Consider the following 23,062-nt stretch of genomic DNA (forward strand, 5'->3'; position numbering starts at 1 on the left):
CTGCCAGGATGTATTTCAAAAGTTTAATCGTAAATAGTAGGAATTATATGCATCATGGATATGCACATAAGTGAACGTCAGTCCGTAATCCTCAGCTTTAATGGTGGAAGTTTGATAGCTGCCTCCTTCACTTCTGCTGTTATGTTCACGCCCAGGGGAGCTCTAGAACACAAGGGGCAACAATTAAGCTATAGAACTGTTATCAATAGAAGTTAGTCATCTTTTTTACTTACTTGGGCTCATAGTTGACCTCCTCAGTATGGGACAGGATGCCCTTTCCTTCCCTCAGTCGCTCAACTCCATTCCTGAAATAAAGTGTGGTTGAATGCACTGGACTCCAAAGCCATATATAAGCTGTGTATTATAGCTTACGTTTTTATTATATACAGTACCCGTCAACATTTGACACACCTACTCATTCAAGAGTTTTTCTTTGCTTGTACTATTTTCTACATTGTAGAATAATAGTGAAGACAAACTATGAAATAACACATTGAATCATGTAGTAACCAAAAAAGTGTTAAACAAATTAAAATATTTTATATTCTTCAAAGTAGCCACCCTTTGACAGATCCAATTAAATATGATTCCTGATTAAACTGTACAACATGAGGGGTTATTTTGCAAAAACATATCTCCATTTATATTTATCCTAAATGTTTTTTGTGTATTTTTATTTGTGTACACTCCAGGGAACTCGTCATATGTGAGGTAATATTTAGATTTTTTTTACAAGTTTTTCGAGTTTCATCCTTCTGCCATCAAGAGTTGCAGTTTCTAATTTCTCCAGGTTATGTGCGTACGTATGGGTCAAAGTGTCTGTGGAGGACCGCACATTCTCCCGTCAAGTTTGTTTTTTATAAACCCCAAAAAGTTTGCTAAGAAAGTGACGTACGCCTTCTTTTGTGCCTATGCAGCGTTTATAAATGATGCCCCTGGAATGCATTTCAATTAACAGGTGTGCCTTGTTAAAAGAATTTATGGAATTTCTTTCCTTAATGTATTTGAGCCAATCAGTTGTGTTGTGACAAGGTAGGGATGGCATACAGAAGATAGCCCTATGTGGTAAAATACCAAGTTCATATTAAGGCAAGAACAGCTCAAATAAGAGAAACGACAGTCCATTACATGAAGGTCAGTCAATCCGAAAAATGTCAAGAGCTTTGAAAGTTTCTTCAAGTGCAGTAGCAAAAACCATCAAGCGCTATGATGAAACTGGCTCACATGAGAACCGCCACAGAAAAGGAAGACCCAGAGTTACCTCTGCTGCAGAGGATAAGTTCATTAGAGTTAACTGCACCTCAAATTACAGCACAAATAAATGCTTCACAGAGTTCAAGTAACAGACATCTCAACATCAACTGTTCAGAGTAGACTGCATGAATCAGACCTTCATGGTCGAATTGCTGCAAAGAAACCACTAAAGGACACCAATAAGAAGGGACTTGCTTGGGCCAAGAAACACCAGCAATGGACATTCGACCGGTGAAAATCTGTTCTTTGGTTTGATGAGTCCAAATTTTAGATTTTTGGTTCCAACTACCGTGTCTTTGTGAGACGCAGAGTAAGTGAACGGATGATCTCCGCATGTGTGGTTCCCACCATGAAGTATGGAGGAGATGGTGTGATGGTGCTTTGCTGGTGACACGGTGATTTAGAATTCACTATGCGAGGTGATCTTTTTTTTTTCAACAGAACAATGACCCAACACACCTCCAGGCTGTGTAAGGGCTATTTGACCAAGAAGGAGAGTGATGGAGTGCTGCATCAGATGAACTGGCCTCCACAATCACCCGACCTCAACCCAATTGAGATGGTTTGGGATGAGTTGGACTGCAGAGTGAAGGAAAAGCAGCCAACATGTGCTCAGCATATTTGGGAACTCCTTCAAGACCGTTGGAAAAGCATTCCAGGTGAAGCTGGTTGAGAGAATGCCAAGAGTGTGCAAAGCTATCGTCAAGGCAATGGGTGGCTACTTTGAAGAATCTCAAATATTGTCACGTTCTTGAAAATGATCGGACCAAGGCGCAGATTGAGTATAGTTCCACATATTTATTTAAGGGAAACTAACAAAATAACCAAACTTACAAAGACCGTGAGGACGTAGTGCCCAAACACACTAACAATCAATCAATATCCCACAAAACACAGGTGGGGAAATAGCTACCTAAATATGATCCCCAATCAGAGGCAACGATAAACAGCTGCCTCTAATTGGGAACCATATTAGCACCAACATAGAAATAGACATACTAAATCACCCCCTAGTCACGCCCTGACCTACTACACCATAGAGAACCAAGGGCTCTCTATGGTCAGGGCGTGACAAATATAAAATATATTTTAATTTATTTAACACATTTTTGGTTATTACATGATTCCACGTGTTATTTCATAGTGTTGATGTCTTTACTATTATTCTACGATGTAGAAAATAGTAAAAATAAAGAAAAACCCTTGAATGAGTGTGTATATATATTTTTTTAAATTAGTTATACTATTTTGATATTGAGTACTGCACTGTTGGGTAGAGCATGCAAGTTAAGAATTTCACTGTACTTGTGCATGTGACAATAAAACTAACTATACATTTTCAGAACCAAAATAACTAATAGTCTTCTACATACCATGCGATCATGACTCCATTGTCTGTACAAAACTTGGATGGAGGGCAAAGCAAATGTAATCCGGTGGTGTCTGTGACAATTTTCAAAGTCTTTCGGATGTACTGGTTACTGGCAACTCCTCCTGACACCACCTAACAGAGCAAAACATTTAGGACACCGTATGGACACCATACCATTGTTTGTAGAAATACTGTGCCTTCAGAAAATATTCACACCACATTACTTTTTCCAAATTTTGTTGTTACAGCCGGAATTTAAAATGGATTAAATTGAGATTTTGTGTCACTGGCCTACGCACAATACCCCATAATGTCAAAGTGGAATTATGTTTTTCAAAATTGTTACAAATTATGCAAGCCTAAATAAATTCAGGAGTAAACATGTGCTTAACAAGTTGCATGGACTCACTCTGTGTGCAATAATAGTGTTTCACAGGATTTTTGAATGACTACCTCATCTCTACCCCACACATACAATTATCTGTAAGGTCCCTCAGTTGAGCAGTGAATTTCAAATACAGATTCAATCACAAAAACCAGGGAGGTTTTCCAATGCCTTGCAAAGGGCTGGAGTAGAGCCAAAGCAAACCAAAAAGTGTCACTGCCCCAATACTTTTGGAGCTCATTGTACACTGAGTATACCAAACAGTAGGAGCACCTTCCTAATATTGAGTTCCTCTTGGCCTCAGGACAGTGTCAATTCATCGGGGCAAGGACTTTACAAGGTGTCAAAAGCGTTCCACAAGGATGCTTGCCCATATTGACTCCAATGCTTCCCACAGTTGTGTCAAGTGGACTGGAAGTCCTTTGGGTGGTGGAACATTCTTGACACACACAGGAAACTGTTGCACGTGAAAAACCCAGCAGCGTTGTAGTTCTTGACACAAACCAGTGCGCCTGGCACCTACTACCATACCCATATTTTTTCTTGCCCATTCACCCTCTGAATGGTGCACACACAATTCATGTCTCAATTGTCCCAAGGCTTAAAAAACCTTCTTTAACCTGTCTCCTCCCCTTCATCTACACTGATTTAACAAGTGACATCAATAAGGGATAGCTTTCGCCTGGATTCTATGTCATGGAAAGAGCAGGTGTTCTTAATGTTTTGTTTACTCAGTGTATATTAGTGATTTATTCTTATTCATTTTTTACAAATGTTAGAATTTCTTCTTCCACTGAGTATTTTATGTAAATCGTTGACAAAAAAAAAAGACAATTAAATCCACAACAAAGTGGAAAAAGTCACGGGGTGTGAATACTTTCTGAAGGAGATAATTCAATGCAATATTGTGGATTAGATCATCTTGATAGCTGTGAAAACCACTATCCAATGATGGGATTTCACTCACCAGTGTTGGATTGCAGGAAGGCAGGAGGCCTTTGGCCTTACAGAACAAAATGGCACGATGTGTGCGCTTGGCAATGTGAGAGGCCACTGTGTGCTGCGTAGCAGCAGCTATGTCATTAACACATGACAACAAAGTTCCCTGCTCCACACCTTGGATGAAAAAAAACATGTAGGTGCATTTTCACACAAAAATTTTCTTTTGGTATTTGTTTCATTAGTCAATTGTTGATATAGTCCCAAAATGTTTTGCATATCAGCAATCAAGGATCAATATATAACTTTCAAAATAAAGAAATATAGCTGGGACTTCTGTATTTTGAAAGTTATATATCTCGAAACATTGATGGCTGGCTGACATGCAAAACATGTTGGGCCAATATCAACAATAGACTAATTGTCCTTCAATTTAAATTATCTGATTATATTAGTTGATTAGGGAAAGGTTATGATATAAATGCATATTATATCTTCATGAATTATTTATTACCTTCCTCCTTCTCTTTTTTCTGTATTGACATCGTCACCTGATTTCGCAGACCAGCAAAGGAGAAGTTACAGTCATAGTGCGCTCCCATTGGTGGCTTGAAGAGAAACTTCAACCTGTCTCCATCTCGAGCCAGAAGCTCTATTGCTTGACCCCCACTTATCATGGAGCACTTTGGGTGTTTGATGAGTGACAAACGTCTCGCCACCTGTGAATACACAAACGTCACAAATTCAAGGCCAAGAAAACCCACCGGCCTCTGATAAGTGTTTTCTCAAAGTTATACTCTTTACCTTGTCCATAGTGTCCCCTGGAGCTTCATCCAGTGTTTGACCCAGGAGAAGAAAGTCATCGATTCCTCTGGCCAGAGCCAAGAGAGAGTGACCCCCGGAGACTAGGAGGACGAGGAAGGGGAATACTACAGGCTGGAGCATCCTGACTGTCAGGGCATGGGCCTCCATGTGGTGGATGGGGATGAAGGGCTTCTGGTGTAGCTTTACAAAGTTCAGGCTAAAGTCCAGACCTATCCCCAGACTCAGGGCCAGGCCCGGCTTCACTGTGGTGGCTACAGCAGACAGTTGACTCTGGGTGACGCCACTCCTCTCCATGGCCTCCTGGACGACACGGCCTATGTTCTCTCTGTGGAGCCGCTGGGCAACAGTAGGAATAATCCCACCAGTCCTACAATCAAATACAAATGGAGAACATGATGTCCTTTGCAAGGTTTTATCTTGATTCTTGACCAAGGGGGCATTGCACTGATAAATAAGACAATCACTTTTGTCGAATGAACATGAAACAAATACAAGATTGTACCCACTTCATGTGCACCTCTTTTTGTGAATGAAGAGATTCTCCAAGGATTAAGCCTGTTTCATCTATTACAGCCGCACCTGTCTCGTCGCAGCTTGTCTCAATGCCGAGAACAAGCCTGGAACTCATTTTTCTTCTAAAAGCACATTTGCTTAAAATCTTGACTCTAAACATACGTGTGCCCTGTTGAGCCGAAGCTTTAAATGCAAACATTTTATTTCACTAAACCCAATTGTCCTGCACTAGCCAAAGTACATGTTTAAATTACTGAAATTTGGTAAGCACCGCTATCCGTAGAGCATCGCAAGAGGCGAGATAAATAGCTCTGCTACCAGGGACCATTACGATGGTCTATTAGTATTTTCTAAAGGTATGTCACGACAATGCCACTGTCAGGTGACAATTAAATACGTTTGCATTTGTCGCAAAAGCTCAAATTGCGATGCTGATTTTATTTTTTGTGCGGAGGTCCACGACCTCACGCTTGTACTTCTGAGGAGCTTGTGTCACATGTAAACAATTCCTCCATGAAACATCAAATAGTTTTCCAGTTAGGTCCAGTTACATTTTTCCGAGTTGAAAATGTGAAAGAACATTTTAAATGTTTTGTGGGTATCGACAGGAATTTGTTTTAATTGAATAACTACTTTTTTTATTAACCTAGAAAACAAAACTGTGGGTGGCTCTGAATAGTGATAGCCTTTGTTTCAGGGGGAAATTATATGCAGTTGGACATCAACAAGCATTGACGGAAATGTAGAGCCAGCTATTTGGATGAAATGTCACTTTTTACAGTTCTAATCAAAGCTGGTCCACAAGGCACATTTAATTCGGCAGTCAATATGCGATATGAATTCAAAATGTGTACTTGTTTATTTTGTTTGTCTGATGTAAAAGTATCCTCACATCTTTGCGGCACTGCATCCAATGTTTATCTTATTTGGATGATTTTGCAACTACGGGCACTTCTATGTCCTTGGGGTAATACATTTTTTGAATTTTATAGAATTTTTTAATTCTTTATATGTTAAGTTAACACGACAATCACCCCATACCTTTTTTAACACCTCTCTATCAAGTATTTTAGCATATTTTCAGATGTATTTTATACCTACATTTCACTTTTGCCCTTGTCCCTGACCCAGAATGTTGAGCTTCTACTATGTTTTTCTATGGGAAAACATTGTATAATGTGTAATTATTAATGTTATCTACTAGAGAAAGAGTCAATGAAATGAAATCTATATCAATATTTATTGTGAGTATGCCCTTTTATATTGTTTTTGTTTTTTTACACAAAATATACCTGTCCGTTGGTAGTCGTGTAATTTCCACCACTGAGGACAAATTCCTCATTAATAAAGTTTTTTCAAAAGACTTCATTTAGTTACCATGGAAACTTATTGTGACACTGAAGCACATGGCTGCAGCTTACAGTTGTTCTAGATGTGATGTCCAGAAGTTGAAGAAAAATCTAGGTAAATATTGCTTGTGTACAGAATATTATTATTGTCAGTCATTTCCAAACAAGCTATACTTAAAAAAATAAATGTATTTAGATTTTCTTTTCATATTTGATGTATTTAGTGTAAACTATATGCTAGCTGTAATACTAGTGAAAGCATGCTAAGCAGCCTGTCATTTTTCTCCTAAAACTGTAGAATCATAATTTCCATCAGTAATTTCTTTTACAAACATAACAGTGGTGGAAATGACAAAAAAACATTCTCTTATTCGTTTTAAACTTTAGGCTTATTTAATCCTGTTTAAATTTGTTTAATCTCGAAAATTCTCCAAGGTGTGTATTTTTCTTTGTTTTTAGAAGATGCCACGTAAAACAGCACAGAGGTCACCGACATGACAAAAAAAATGATCCTATATGATACCAGGAACATTTGCAATAAGACAGGGAGAGATGCTGGAAGAAAAAGGAGAAAGGAGAAGTGAAATCTATCTCTGAGCTGACAAAGCGAGAACAAAGAAGCAAGAGAAGGCAATGGAAATGCAACCAACGGAATAGAAGACAGACTTTAAAGAGAACAGTTTCAATGGAGACCTACCTATCAGGCAACATATCACCTCAGTCACCAGATGACTTGCAGCCAGAACATGAGGCTAACATACCTGCCCCTAACTTACCTGCCCCTGATGCACACCCTGATACCCCTTCCTCAACGTCTGCAGCAGGAATGAGAAGTCAAATACTTGCTGGAAGGGAAAAGGTTGGAAGAGGTCGCTCAAAAACATACACAGATCTTTGCATGACAATGTCAAACCTGATAATGCATTACGGAAAGCTGAGAAAAACTGATGAAGAAAATGGGGAGAAAGATTCCTCAAAGACAAAAAGAAAGGGAACTGAAGGGAACTCTGAAGAACTTGAGAAGGATTTTATTTTTTTGTTTCAAAATGCCATCATTGCAGAGTTAAAGCAAAAATATCAAAAAATGTGCATTGCCAAGGACAAACAAGTGGCTTAAAAAATGCTCAGAGGCAACATCCTGAGAAAGTGTGGCCTGGTCAAAGCCGCAAACAGATTATTTGGAGTTTCAACAAAATCAATGAGGGCAAATGAAAACAGGCCAACAAGTCTTCAATACTCCAGGAAAAAGCAGTGTAACAGAATTAGCACAGCCACAGAAGAGAAAATCACTTGATTTTATGAACGTGATGACAACAGTAGAGCAACAACGGGATAAGGACACACCAAGAAGGAACAAGAAGAAAAAGCAGAAGCGCTTCTTTAATGGCATAATTCAGAACCTTTTCCTACTATCCATTCTGCAAAATACATCCTTTTTGGGTTGTCAAGCCAACATTCCAGAATAGGGACACATGCCTCTGCAAAACCCACGCCAACCTCCAGTTCATGGCGGACAAACTACAGCATCACAAAGTGATCAGCTGCAGCAACATTGAGAACCTTATTGAGTCTTTGTGCTGTGAGAACCTGAAGAAAGAGTGCATGTACACAGTGTGCTCCCTTTGTCTAGCAAAATAGTTAAAAACATTTGACTTTGAATCTGGTGATCAGACATGGTGGTTTGAGTGGGAAAACAATGCTGACGAGAGAGAGAGGAAAAACAAAGACATTTGACAGTAAAAGAAAAGGTGTGTGGCACACTGCAGATTCTACTGGAGGACTTCTCCAAAGGATTGAAAGAGAAGTTGGGGAAACACGTGCACAACATTTGACACCAATACTCAAAACTGGTGAGAATGAAAAGTGAATCTGGAGAAAGAGGAGATCATCATGTATATTGACTTTGCAGAGAACTACCTGTGTAAAGACACCAGTGAAATCTAGGCAGTTCACTTTGGTGATTCATACAAGCAGGTGACTGTCCACACCTGTGTTGGATATACCACAATTATACAGTTTCACTTTGCTCACTGAGCTCTTCGATGACCCCTCTGCTATCTGGGCCCATCTCTCAAAATCACTGGCCAACTTTCTTGTGCTCTGCCCATCGGCTACTGCTGTACACTTTGTGAGTGATGGGCCTACAACCCAGTATAGGTCAACATTGTTTTTATACTATCGCTCCACCCTTCCGTTTGAAATGGGCTTCCAGAGTGTCACATGGAATTTCCTAGAAGCCGGACATGGAAAAGGCCCAGCTGATGGGGTAGGAGCATATGTGAAACAAAGAGCAGATGGAATTGTGGCACAAGGCAAGGACCTCCCAAATGGAAGAACTGTATTTCAGGAATTGTCAAAAGTTCAGTCAGCTGTCAAGCTCTTATATATCTCAAAGGCGATAAAGAGCATTGGAGGCCTTCCCACCAGATCACCTGGAAACAATCTGTGGGACAATGAAGATACACCAGGTAATAGTTGTGGGTTATTTTATGTCAAATCTCACATTTGTTATACAAACATTATCACTAGACTATGCTATCATTACATATTTTGAATGTGCATAACTTTTCGAATTTCTTGTTTCCAGATCGTCACCGACGGTCCACAGGATACTCGGTTGCTTCTGTTCCTTTTCACATCACTGCACTCCACAGACTGTGACTCTGTTTGAAAAAATAGAGGCAGACCAAGATGGAAAATCCAACACATCTCACAGCGCCTTCCAGCCCGTTGAAGATCTAAGTGAAGAATTGATTGGAAAGTGGTGTGTGGTGGAGTATGATCAGGACGTTTACCCTGGTATCGTGCAAGACGTTCACACAGAGAGTGGTGCTCTTGTTAAAACCATGAGTCGCGTTGGCCCCAACCGTTTTTTTGGGGCCAATGAGAGACAACATCATATGGTACAGACCACAGCATGTGCTTGGACTTGCCCCTGAATCCGACCCGGTGACCAAAAGGCAAATGGAGCATGGTTGGTCTGAGAGGAATGTGGCTCTATTTCTAAGCCTTAGATACTCATATACAGTAGAAAGCAGGACATAAAATCATGCATTAAATAAAACGTGCAGCTCTCAATTAACTTTTCCCTCAATATATAGGTGCTGGAAGTTCTAGTTGTTGCATCTAAGTGTTGTCAAAGACAAAACGTTGTTCTCATGTTAAAAAGATGCTAGTTCGTGTTTTAGAATCTTACTTTGTCTTATATTATTTGTTTAACAATGGTTGTGGTTCAAAATGTTAGCATTAAAATATTGTTTTCCTAAGTTTCTTTTTTTATATGTCATTTCCACCACAACACATATTTCTGAGGTAAATTAGTATATTATGTATAATTTACATTGATTGATTTGTTTTAGACAGGGAAATCATATGGTTGTTATCATAATCTCACAAAAAGGTTGGGTGGAAATATTTTTAATGCAAAATATTTTCAGCTGTCGCCAAGGCAAGTTTATACATTCAGGCGTCGTGTTGAATTATTAATTTTAGGAAAACCTTAATCACTTAAAGTAATATTCAATACAAGTTCATGTACACATAAGAAATGTGTTAAAAATAAGTTCATTTCATTTTCAACTAAAATGGATGATTAATGACATGATGGAAATTACATTTGTCTGGCTGTCTGGGAAAAATGACAAAAATAGTACAAATGCAGCAATTATCAGATATTGTTTCTAGACAAATCAAAGACAATTAAAATACTGGTAAAATGGTGTTTGAATAAGTTTAACAGGGCCAAAGTGCCCAAAGTTGCAGAATCACCCATTTATGTAACATTGTCTGGATCCGAGTTCTTTGACCAGATTTTAACACAGGTACTATGAAATGGAACCACAGTCCAAACGCATCAAATAATCTGAGTGTGACATAGATTCCTGGGTCGCTTATCCTGTGCTGTCCAACGTTCACTCACATGACGCTGAGCTAATCGAGGCCTTTGCGGCTCCCATCATCAACAAGAAAGAAACCTCTCATTTGATAAAGGAGTTAGCCACAGTGTACCCATTACCTGGACTGACGCACATCAAGAGAGTACAGGCATGCAAGGATAAGGGCAAACCTCACCCTCTGGAGATCATTGTATGCCTTGCCAGTGATGCACCAGACATTGACTGCAGTAAGGACATGCACATATCTGATCTGTCGTCCTCAGGTAGAATAAACTGTGGAAGTCTAGGGGACCTTTCCTGGTCAAGACACCAGCATGCCCTCCTTTGACCAGATCAAAGTTTGAGCAGGCCAAGAAACACTGCCCCACCTCCTATGAGGACAAGCAAGTGACGGTGGCACTAAAAGGCCAGCTGTTCACCTCCTCTATGAAAGCCAAGATGCAGGACTACATGATGGCTGCTGTGGCTGCAGCAAGAGCAGGGCAGGAGAGGCATGGAGGCTGTGGGGGCTGCAGTCGTTGAGCCAGAGGCAGAGAGGATTGTTGCTGTGGGACATGACTGCTGGAAAGGCGTTCACCCATTTAATCACGCTGTCATGGTCTGCATTGACCTTGTGGCACGTGGGCAGTGTGGTGGGGCCTACACCTATTATAAGTACCCCGCCTGCCAGTTTGTTTTGCCCGACTCCTCACCCTCTGAAATACCCTCAAATACATAGCGTCACCACCATGCCAACCTGTAGGGTCCTGCGGGACAAGGACAGTGCAGAGGAGAGGGGTCAGCCGTACATCTGCACCGGGAACAACCTGTATGTAACTCGAGAGCCTTGTATTATTTGTGCCATGCTGCTAGTCCAGTCCAGGATAGGCAGTCTTCTATGGAACAGCCTCTACCGATTTGGGACTAAATATAAAATCGATGCTCAGAAATATTAGACTCACCACTTTGAGGTTTTCAAAGGAGTCTTGGGCCAACAGTACCAAAATGAATTCCTAAGGTTCACATAATTGTTACAGGAATGCTCTACCTTTATAATTGGATAGTCTCACATGTCAGATTACTATGCACACACGGTTTATGAATAAGATCAAGGTGTAACGACATTCTGGATTACATAAATTGTTTTACTTTATTGCATTTCATTTTAAACTGTAACAAAGCTTTTGCCACTGTGACATCACTTAAAAGCATTCACAGCTTGTTTTTAGTCAGTGCATGTCAAAATATGGTTTCCATCCATTTCCCTCAATAAATTTTGCCAGTTAAGACATACACTGCTTTTAAGGGCACAAATGTTTTAATGATGTTAGATACAGGGGCTGACAAAGCTCCAAGAATACCGTGGATAAGCCATGACCAAACAAAACAGGACTAGCTGCCTTGGTAATACCGTCCAGGAGATCTCCTAAACAAGTACAGCTACATGAATATAGGTACATAGGCAAACCATAGACCCGTCTCAGTAAACACTTTCATCTGACAACACATCTTATGAAAAATCATCTAGAAAGACATGAACCTATACATACAACTATATACACTGAAAAAAATGCCTGCCCTATATAACTGAGTAACAATGAGAAATGATTCATATACCAAGGAAATCATGCAAAATGTGTATTTCATATTGTTCAGTTCTTTTCAGCAATGATAACCCATCTAAAAATAAGTGTCAAACATTGAACCATAGGCCCCTACTTTTATGGAGAAATTATCTTCAAAAATGCATCTGATATTTCCAAGGCTTTCGGTTACGATGAGAAACATTTATTGTAACAAGGAGGAACGCAATCTTTGTGTCACTGTGTGAAGTGAGGGCAAACAAAAACAGAACAAAAAAAGCTCCACTTTTTAAACATGGGCCAGCCCAGGTCTATGTAGATTAAAAAAAATTAATAATAATTAAATATTTACTTAAGTTAGTAATGCACATGGAATTATCGTCGCTCTCTAAGTCTCCCACTATAGTTTAACCTGGCGTCTCTAAACATTGAGTGACAATTACACATACTGTACAAAACTGCTCAGTACAAACTCCAGTGGTACAGAGTAAATAGGGTTAACTATTCATCTTGCTATGAGCCAATAGCTCCTTTGAGAGTTTGTCACACCACTGACCCTCAACACTCGGCTTAATACTTGTTGATGCCAAAGATGCGGACTCCGTGTAGTTGTGGCAATTTGGGGATCAGCACACTCAAAAGGGAGGCAGTGTTTATGACAAAGTGTGTTGTGTCGTACTTCGTGTAGAAACTTGCAAGAAAATATCTAGGGGGAGAAAAAAATAAGACAAGTTAGCAAATGTGTCAGTTAAAAAAAGCTCTGCAACATGGTCAACAGTTGGAATTTATAGGGCCGGTTTCCCAGACACAGATTAAGCCTATCCTGGACTAAAACGCATTCTCAATGGAGGATTTAAGTGGTATTTAGTCCAGGACTAGGATTGATCTGTGTCCGGGAAACCGTCCCATACAGTTTGCAATTATTTCTGCATTGGATGCTAAATGGGTATCTAAAGCCAATGGACAAAAATGGAACCTCTTGTTCTAAATGACGGGAGGCGACGTACAAAATTATTGGGGAGATGGTGAAGAATTTTCTGGATGACGTGAACTGCACGCCGTAGTCCAACTGTTCCCAATGTGTCAGGAGCCGGGCTTTGCCTTGGTCTGGGGTCTCAAACGGAGTGCCTTTCACTGCATGCATGAAGACATACATCCCCTGCAAGACACAGACATACAGTGAATGAGTCCAAATCTTGAATGGCGAGAGACAGTCCACTAAGACAAGACAAAACTAATCATAAAGTAGCAAATGGAGCCTGAGACTGAGTGTAGATGTTGCAGCACAAATATGTGTCCTTTTGGTTCATTAAAAGGAAATAGCTATTTTAATTCACCCTTCCTTGGAATGAGCTGGGATAGAATCAGAACTGTATTTATGATAAGAAGTGGAGTGCGTGTGAAATCTGCTTACTGGTGCAAAGCCTCTCACAATTACCTCAACTGATACTTTATTAACTACTAGGTCATAAGTGGGACATTGGAGTGAGTATGTTCTGGTTATTCACTTCCTAAGTTCCTTTACAACACTTGGCACTGAGAACATCAGGTCATTTGAATGAGAATGCTACATTCTATTAAATAACAGGGTTCTGTGAAAAGTCTTCATATACCAGCTGAACTAGCAGTTCATGGCAAGCAAAAGATACAGTAAACAATAAGCTGCTGAACTAAAATAGCAGGATATTGTGGTTCCCTTTTAATGGCCTTCCTTATGGCTATGATACAGAAGACTTTACCAATATGGGGACAACAGTTAAACTTAGTGAGTTGTCATGTCAGTGACCTTGCTTCTTTATTCAACAGATTGTGCAAGGAACAATGAGAGGCCAGTGCATTGAGGAAGCAACAATTGTCTAGGCACCAACTTTGACGGGGGGGGTTACCATGATATGGCTGAAAGTAAGAACAACAAACTAATAATAGGTTATTAAAGCGTGAGAAGAGAAATGACTTACAAAATTGTGTATAACATTTGTGAGAGTCCACACCACAGGTACACTGAAGAAGGGTATGCTCAAGAGCACAATGTGAAGCATTCCAACACCGAGGGCATAGGTGAGCCAGATCCCTCGACTGTTCATGACCCGAGTGTTGGGGTTCACCTCACTGTGCGCTACGCCAACATTCATTTTGTTTCTGTGAACAAGAGAAGTATGAGGATTGTGTTACTGATGAATACACCTTATTCCTTTGAAAACATCACAAAAATGTGTCACTCATAAATTATCCCAACAGGGAGCCAATTACTACTGCAATACACAAAGTTCATAGCCTGCAGGTACAAGATAGATTACGCAAATATAATGAACATGATCTGCTTAGGCTATGTAGTACACTTTCACCTTTCTTGCACAACAATACCTCTTGCTGTTGTTTTCAGACAAATCATTAAAATGACGCTTTCCACAACATGACATATGTAACCTATTTGGACTTTAATTGTCTGAGAGTTGCTTTTCAGACCATTGGTTGGCTTGAGATTGAAAGTCTGAAGTTGCGTCATAAATTCTCAGATTTCTCAAGTTCTTGATAATGGTGATGTCGAAAAACTTAACTGTGGGCAAGTAGCTATCCTTGTTCATATAACAGTATGCTTGGAATAGGGTTAGCTGGTATCTCAGCCATTTGGAGAAAGTGTGTAGCATTTTCTCTTTCAAGCATCAAAGGGGAAACCAACCTATTCACTTGCAAATGTCCCATGAGGGTCATGCATTCAAAAGCAGCTGCACTGAGGCTTTTCATTTGAAAAGTGCAGCAACAATGCTATGGCAGACACTTGCTTGCTCTGATGACCTTCCCACTGACTCTTATTACCCTGTTACATGGGTTCTGATCTGTCCCTAGAGCACCAAACAACATTCCCTAAAATGTTCCCTAAAACCCGTAATATTATAGGCAAAGATGGACTCTATAAAACATACAGTGCATTCAGAAATTATTCAGGCCCCTTGACTTTTTTCAAGTTTTGTTACATTACAGCCTTGTTCTAAAATTGATTAAATTGTATTTTTTTTACCTCAATCTACGCACAATACCTCAATGACAAATCAAAAACAGTATATATATTTTTTGCAAATGTATAAAAAAAAAAATGAAATCACATTTACATAAGTATTCAGACCATTTACTCAGTACTTTGTTGAAGCACCTTTGGCAGCGATTACAGCCTTGATTCTTCTTGGTTATGACACTACAAGCTTGGCACACCTGTATTTGGGGAGTTTCTCCCATTCTCTGCAGATCCTCTCAAGCTCTGTTAGGTTGGATGGGGAGCATTGATGCACAGCTATTTTCAGGTCTCTCCAGAGATGTTTGATCGGGATGGGCCACTCAAGAACATTCAGAGACTTGTTCCAAAGCCACTCCAGCATTGTCTTGGCTGTGCGCTTAGGGTCATTGTCCTGTTGGAAGATGAACCTTCGCCCCCAGTCAGAGGTCCTGAGCAGGTTTTCATCAAGGATCTCTGTACTTTGCTCCGTTCATCTTTCCCTCGATCCTGACTAGTCTCCCAGTCCCTGAAAAACATCCCCACAGCATGATGCTGCCACCACGCTTCACTGTAAGGATGGTGTCAGGTTTCCTCCAGACGTGACGCTTGGCACTCAGGCCAAAGAGTTCAATCTTCGTTTTATCAGACCAGAGAATCTTGTTTCTCATGGTCTGAGAGTCTTTAGGTGCCTTTTGGCAAACTCTAAGCGGGCTGTCATGTGTATTTAACTGAGGAGTGGCTTCCGTCTGGCACTCTACCATAAAGGCCTGATTGGTGGAGTGCTGCAGAGATGGTTGTCCTTCTGGAAGGTTATCCCATCCTCACAGAGGAACTCTGGAGCTCTGTCAGAGTGACCATGGGGTTCTTGGTCACCTCCCGGGACTAAGATTTGGTACCCTTCCCCAAATCTGTGCCTCGACACAATCCTGTCTCGGAGCTCTGTGGATAATTCCTTTGACCTCATGGCTTGGTTGTTGCTCTAACATGCACTGTCAACTGTGGGACTTTATATAGACAGGTGTGTGCCTTTCCAAATCATGTCCAATCAATTGAATTTACCACAGGTGGACTCCAAGTTGTAGAAACAGCTCAAGGATGATCAATGGAAACAGGATGCACATGAGCTCAATTTCAAGTCTCTTAGCAAAGGGTCTTAATACTTATGTAAATAAGGTATGTTTATTTTTAATAGATTTGCAAAAATGTCTGAAAATCTGTTTTTGCTTTGTCATTATGGGGTATTGTGTGTAGATTTGAGGGGGGGGGGGGTTATATCCTTTTTAGAATAAGGCTGTAATGTAACAAAATGTGGAAAAAGTCAAGGGGTCTGAATACTTCTCGAACGCACTGCATAAAATGCTTGGAGGCTTGATTGTACATTAAACTTCCTCCATTTCCATAGAAATAACAGGCATTGTTGACATTGAGTGAATGTGTTCAATGTTTCTTTTGAAGGAGAGCTAACTTGTTGCCAATGATGGTTCCTAGGAATTTGTAGTCCTCCACTCGCTCAATGATCTGTCTGTTAATCTCCAGTGGTGGGGATGGTAGGTTGGTCTCTTCTGTAGTCAATGACCAGGTCTTTGGTTTTGGTTCCATTGAGGTCCAGGTAGTTCTGTATACACCACAGTAAAAACTTGTCCAATTCAGCCTGGAGGTGCCTGCAGTGTCCATAATTACCGTGTCATCTGAATACTTGATGAACATCATCTCTGGGTCTGAGCTCCTAAAACAGGTGAGATGACGGAACCTTGTGGTGATCCTGTAAAGATGGTTCTGGACAAGCTGCAATGAGACAATTAAATCTGACCAGCTGTTCTCTATTTGTCAGAAAGGAGAGGACCCAGAGAATCAGATATGGATTGACATTCATGTTCTGGAGCTTTTAACCCATTAAGTGAGGACTATATTAAAAGGCACTCGAGAAATCTACAAATACCATCCTGACGCATGTCTTGGGTTTCTCCAGGTGGGTGTAGGCACAGTGCAGTAGGGACAGAACTGCATCAACACCCCTGTGTAAGCAAACTTGAGCGAGTCTGTATAAGAGCATACCTCCTTTTGTAGCTGAGGGAGAATCAGCCGTTCAAAGCGCTTCATCACCAAATATGTTAAAGTTACAGGGCGGTAGTCATTGTTGCAGTAGGGGTTGCTCTTGTTAGGTACTGGGTATATGGTGGATGATTTCCATATTGAGTGTTCTGCCAGAGTGCGGGTAAAAAGCTCACAGAAAACACCTGACAGTTGCTTATGGCAAATCTTTAGTAGGCAACCACTAATGTTGTCTGGCCAAGGTACTTTATCCTTTTAAATACAGCGTCTTCATCTTTTGGTTGAAGCACAACATTTGTTACAGTGTGTGACATGTTAGATAGGTCAGAGATCAGCTCCTTTTCCATTGCAAAGTACTATTGGTCAAATCTACAAAAAAAAAAAACACCCCTCCAAGCACCTCTGGCTTTACCTTCCTGAAAGAGCCTTTCCACCTTCTCCTTGTACACTCTCTTGGCCCATTTCATCGGTTTATTTAATTTGGATTGAATTAGTTTACCTTCAATCTTGTTGCCAGTGGTAAATGCTATTTTCAGATCCTTTGTGATCATGGGTTTGTTGTTAGAAAATAACTTTTAAGTTTTGGAAGGAACAATAATATCCTCACAGAATTTGTGGCCTCAAGACTTGCTCCCTCTGAACACACTCCAGTCTGCACAGTCAAAGCAGCCCTCTAAGGTCTCACTGGCATCATTCTCACATTTTCTGACCACTTTCTTAACCACATCTTCCCGTTGTAGTTTGGTGCAATAGGCTGGGATTAGATGTATTGTGATCTGCGGTACTAAGGGGTGGTTTTTTAATCGCTTTGTATGCATTTTTTTTTATATATATTTTTTCATCATTTTCCATAAACATATGAAGTCTGATGTATTATAAGTATATGTATACATGTCAATATGGCCCTCATCTTTCATCGGAGATAAACAAAATCCATCAAATAAAAGAAGATATTGTAGCAGTTTTGCACAGATCCATACAGCTATGGGTGCCCCCATCCGATCATGCTAACGTTAGATAGCGAATTAGCACAGGTGGTGCCTGTCTCCCATCTGTTTTCCATTAAAACAAAGCGCTGTAACATGGAGATATGGCCATGTGGGAACACTAACCCTATAAAAAAGGTGTGTATCAACTTAAATACTTTTCAAAAAACAAAAGGTTCTGACTGCTATGAAAGATAAGATCCTTATGCTTCCAAAACTGTAGCGCAAGCCATGCGTATTAATGTTCAGACCGAGCGTCGGGGCTCTTAACAAAACGCCCCCGTGCAGAAGATGCCTTCAGCCAATGACTTATGTTTAATGCAATGGAACTGAGAGTCACGATCAATGGCTAATTTCTAGTTAGCTTAGCTAGCTAAGCCGCACTAGCTAACATTAGCTAGGTAACTGCCATTACGTTCACCTTTCTTTAAGTGTCAGCTAATGATTCAGCTGGAAACTAAGTAGCTAGCTTACGTTAGCCAACAGCCAAGCTCCAGCTACTTTCAACAAGTCAAGTGAAGTGTTGTGCGCTTGAAACAACACCAGTTGAATTGCTAACTTGCTAGCTAGCTATTTTTTCGTGAAAATAGGAATACGTAAGTCACAATATTTGCATATCAATAGTGTTATCAAATATTTTAACAAACAGTCAACACAGATATGGCCATGTACTTACCGGAGTACCTTGTTATGAATCGGTTTTTAAACGTGGCAGTAAGAACGACAGAAGGCCAAGCTCCCCTTCACTAGCGGCACAAACGATGACGTCACTTTTGAGTTGAAATTAGGAATCCTTTAAAAAAAAAAAAGCCTTTCGAAACATTGCAATGTGGATAACTCATTCAAAGATGTTACATTTGAATCAATGTCTTTTTTTTAAAAAATTGTGCGTATAAGCAAATGCAAGGAGGACTTTATGGAAACAATTATACAAATAGTCTCCTAAATAAAATTAAAATAAGACCACTATCGAAAAATACAATGTTCAGATTGGTATGTTCAAAACATTGGGCTGTAGAGAAAAAACGATTCTATGTGCTGAGGTAAAAGTGGGGTTGGGAATACTCAGTTGGGTCTGTAGTATCGATACATGCAGTTATTTCATGGGGACTGAGGTCTAACTACTCAGCAGCACTTTCTACTCCACCCACTCCATTGGTCCCAATGCGATACACTATGGGCCTATAAATTACATATTGGCTTATAAGAGAAAAAAAAACTATTCTATGTGCCGAAGTAAAGGTAGGGTTTGGATTACACAGTAGGGTCTGTAGAATATATATATATATATATATATATATATATATATATATATGGTGTCATTACTTGGGGGATTGAGGTCTAAATACCTAGCAGCACTTTCTACTCCACCCACTCCATTGGTCCGAAGCAAAACACTATGGGGCCGATTCCGACCCTTGTTAAGCAGTGCATAAATGGAACATAATTCACTTTTTATGCACTTTTCTCTATGGCCCTGATTCCGACCCGAGTTAAGCGCACGTAAATGAAACGTTATTCCCTATAATGCACTTTTCTCTCTGTGTATTCTGACCTTGAATTTAAGTTTGAGTTATTCACCCGCTATTGATTCTTGGTGGAGATCTAGGAATTGGAGGTGTCTACAGATAAGCTGTGTTCTGACCTTGACTTAATGTCCTCATAATTCCACCACATTTACACACAAGGAAACCATGAATAAGGTAGCGCGAACCGGCCGGTTCCAAGTGGGAAAAGGTATCTACTTTATTTTTTCTGATATAAATAACAGCATTCTCCATGCACCTTAATAATACAAGCTATTGATAAGAGCTAGGTAAATTAGTAAGGTAAAGAGGATTGTAAATACACATAGCAATTGTTTTAGAGACATTTTCCTTATGATTTCTGGAGATGAATGTGAAACCAGCCATATGGAATCAAATTGAAAATAATATCAACATGACATATTTTCCACTGTGAAATAGGCTGTAAATAGCTGTGCCGTTATTCAGAATTTTAATTGTGTGCCCTCATAATTTGCGTGGATGAAATTCGGACACCCTAGCTATAGGCTTCTGTTGGGCTGAACCTGCTGAGAGGATGTATGCACTTAAGAATGTTTTAATTATAGCCTATGCCCAGGCTTTTCTCTATTTTATTTTACAATTTGTATCATGTTAAATGTTAGCCACTTCAGGAAGCCACCGTCAGTAATACCCACATACATTTATAACTGTCACTTTAGTGTTTGTTTTCTTCAATTTGTAGCTTATCTTTTTGCATCATTCTATTCTATTCCATTTACCTTTCTTTGTTTTTCCTGAGGGTCGCTAGCATTAGTGGATCATATTATGCTAACATTGTGCAATAATTTGGGACGTGCAGCCAATTTGAATCATTATGGAATCATTATGAAACCTGGTGCATGGTTCACAACTACACCGTTGTCATACAGTTCCATGATTAGTGACAATTAGGTTAGATTTATAGGACTATTGTTCAACCGCTATTGTACACTTTTATCCACCTTCTAATGTTCCATGGATTGAACTTGAATATGATAACAGTCTGGATGAATTCAAACCACTGTATTTTTTATTCCTCAATATATTATAGTGTATAAAGTCTCTCCAAATATTTTTTTCTATCATTCATACATACTTTCCTAACCTTCAAATTTGCCTAAATAATCTACAAGATCAGAGTATTTTAAATCTACCAGTTGGTACTGAGGCGGAGACGAATATGCATATATTTAGATGGCTTTCTTTCATCGATCCCTATATTCTGACACTGTTCTCTCGATGTCTTCTAGTGAGTCTGTTGACAAAATTCTAATTAAAGGTACACCATATTTATAGGGATGGCTTAAGATAAATGTACTGAAAACCCTATTGAATGAAAATGCCACAAGAAAATCTGTTGGCAAGCAAGTGGGGGATTTTCAGTGATGAATGAAATGTCTTCAGCGCTTAAGGGAACCACGCCTGCGAAGCCCGTTAAGCACCTGCATAAGGTGTCTGAATACTAACTACTGAGAAGTGCTGAGGAAAGGCGTGCATAGAAAAGGCTTACATTTCCTTAGTCGGAATCGGCCCCTACAGGCCTATAAATTACACATTGGCTGAAAAAATAAAAAGCTATTATATGTGCCGAAGTAAAAGTGGGGTTGGGAGTACTTAGTAGGTTCTACAGAATCTATGTATGGTATGAATGACATATTAGAAGTGCTCCTGAATAGAATGGACCCCCACACAGGCAATTATGTAATTATGTATGGTGAAATATGTATGTTCAATATGAAAAAAAGTACTGCATTTAAACTGATTGGCAAAATCAGCAGCAACGCTCCTAGGGGTATAAACTCTGTGGATTTGGAAACTACAAGTGCTACTGAGTAGAATGGAACCCCCTTTTACTGTGACACAATGTAGGTGCAATAAATTCTAAGAAATACACACACACACACAAAAAAAGATTGTGACCATTTAGGCTTGAAAAAATATACAAATGAATCACATCATATCTTATGGAAATACTTTTAATTATTCTTTGTATGATAGCTAGTATAAAATATATGAGTAATTCTGCACATTTGTCATTTTATTAATTGACAAAGTATACAGATCATAACTCTTACTCTGAAGGAGTTAAAAAATCCATGACCCGGATGTACTTAGTTATCTTATTTTAGTTATCTTTTTTTTTTTTTTGCCTTTACCTCCCTTATCTCACCTCATTTGCTAACATTGTACATAGACTTATTTTTCTACTGTATTATTGACTGTATATTTGTTTTACTCCATGTGTAACTCTGTGTTGTTGTATGTTGTCGAACTGCTTTGCTTTATCTTGGCCAGGTCGCAATTGTAAATGAGAACTTGTTCTCAACTTGCCTACCTGGTTAAATAAAGGTGAAATAAATAAATAAAATAAATAAATAAAAATCCTTGCTTCCTTCACAGTGGGGATGCAACGGACTTTCCAAACAGCCAATCACATGCCAAAGGTCTGAAGGCGCTAATTTGATCCCTTCCACCAGCAAGAATAAGGCCGTGACCTCCGCGATTTCCCTTCAAAATAAAAGTCCCGCCATGACGCTCGTAAAAAATCTATAAAAATTGTAGAATTTCATTACATTTTATGTGGAAATGTTAGCAAACTTAGAATTTTGTTTAACAATATGAAAAAAAGGGAAAAGTTAATTGTCTTTATGGCACAAATTATATCATAGCATTGATTTTATTGTTAACAGCTTTAAAAGTAACTTTTTTATATAATTCTCCTATTAATACTAGTAATATCAATATTAATAATATGATTATAATAATCAACTTTAGAAAACATTTTTAAATCCCATTGTTAATTAGTTCAGTACATTTTTCATATTGGACATATTTCACTGTACATAATGCTGGAAACTAGAAGTGCTCCTTAGTAGAATGGACCCCACTTTTACTGCGACACAACGTACAGAAAATAGTGTACAGTGCAATATGTATGTTCAACATAAAAAACTATTGGTTTTAAGCTGATTGGTAGCTAAACTCAGCAAAATAAAGAAACACACCTTTTTCAGGACCCTGTCTTTCAAAGATAATTCGTAGAAATCCATTAAACACTGTTTCCCATGCTTGTTCAATGAACCATAAACAATTCATGAACATGCACCTGTGGAACGGTCGTTAAGACACTAAGACCTTTCAGACGGAAGGCAATTAAGGTCACAGTAATGAAAACTTAGGACACTAAAGAGGCTTTTCTACTGACTCTGAAAAACACCAAAAGAAAGATTCCCAGGGTCCCTGCTCATCTGCGTGAACGTGACTTAGGCATGCTGCAAGGAGGCATGAGGACTGCAGATGTGGCCAGGGCAATAAATTGCAATGTCCGTACTGTGAGATGCCTAAGACAGCACTACAGGGAGACAGGACAGACAGCTGATCGTCCTCGCA

General features: G+C 39.5%; 2 protein-coding genes, 1 long non-coding RNA gene and 1 pseudogene across 3 annotated transcripts; 2 read left to right on the forward strand and 2 right to left on the reverse strand.

The window, feature by feature from the left end:
- Window positions 1-9: 9 nt before the first annotated feature.
- Window positions 10-5,783, reverse strand: osgepl1 (O-sialoglycoprotein endopeptidase-like 1). Its single transcript, XM_029703464.1, has 7 exons — window positions 5,282-5,783; window positions 4,755-5,142; window positions 4,465-4,669; window positions 3,979-4,127; window positions 2,628-2,758; window positions 234-305; window positions 10-162 (listed from the first exon to the last, which is right to left on the reverse strand). The coding sequence occupies exons 1-7, from the start codon at window positions 5,485-5,487 to the stop codon at window positions 78-80; spliced, it is 1,236 nt and encodes a 411-aa protein (XP_029559324.1). The 5' UTR covers window positions 5,488-5,783; the 3' UTR covers window positions 10-77.
- Window positions 5,784-5,909: 126 nt separating this feature from the next.
- LOC115156149 (uncharacterized) lies at window positions 5,910-9,903 on the forward strand. Its single transcript, XR_003868193.1, has 3 exons — window positions 5,910-6,752; window positions 7,097-9,105; window positions 9,225-9,903. It is a non-coding gene; the product is annotated as an uncharacterized LOC115156149 (long non-coding RNA).
- A 449-nt stretch (window positions 9,904-10,352) lies between these two features.
- LOC115156380 (probable inactive tRNA-specific adenosine deaminase-like protein 3) lies at window positions 10,353-11,573 on the forward strand (annotated as a pseudogene).
- Window positions 11,574-11,639: 66 nt separating this feature from the next.
- On the reverse strand, window positions 11,640-18,916 carry LOC115156147 (ORM1-like protein 1). Its single transcript, XM_029703466.1, has 4 exons — window positions 18,802-18,916; window positions 14,054-14,234; window positions 13,103-13,254; window positions 11,640-12,801 (listed from the first exon to the last, which is right to left on the reverse strand). The coding sequence occupies exons 2-4, from the start codon at window positions 14,225-14,227 to the stop codon at window positions 12,666-12,668; spliced, it is 462 nt and encodes a 153-aa protein (XP_029559326.1). The 5' UTR covers window positions 14,228-14,234; window positions 18,802-18,916; the 3' UTR covers window positions 11,640-12,665.
- Window positions 18,917-23,062: the final 4,146 nt, after the last annotated feature.

The sequence above is a fragment of the Salmo trutta genome, chromosome 20 (assembly GCF_901001165.1).
Source record: "Salmo trutta chromosome 20, fSalTru1.1, whole genome shotgun sequence".
Classification (NCBI taxonomy): Eukaryota; Metazoa; Chordata; class Actinopteri; order Salmoniformes; family Salmonidae; genus Salmo; species Salmo trutta.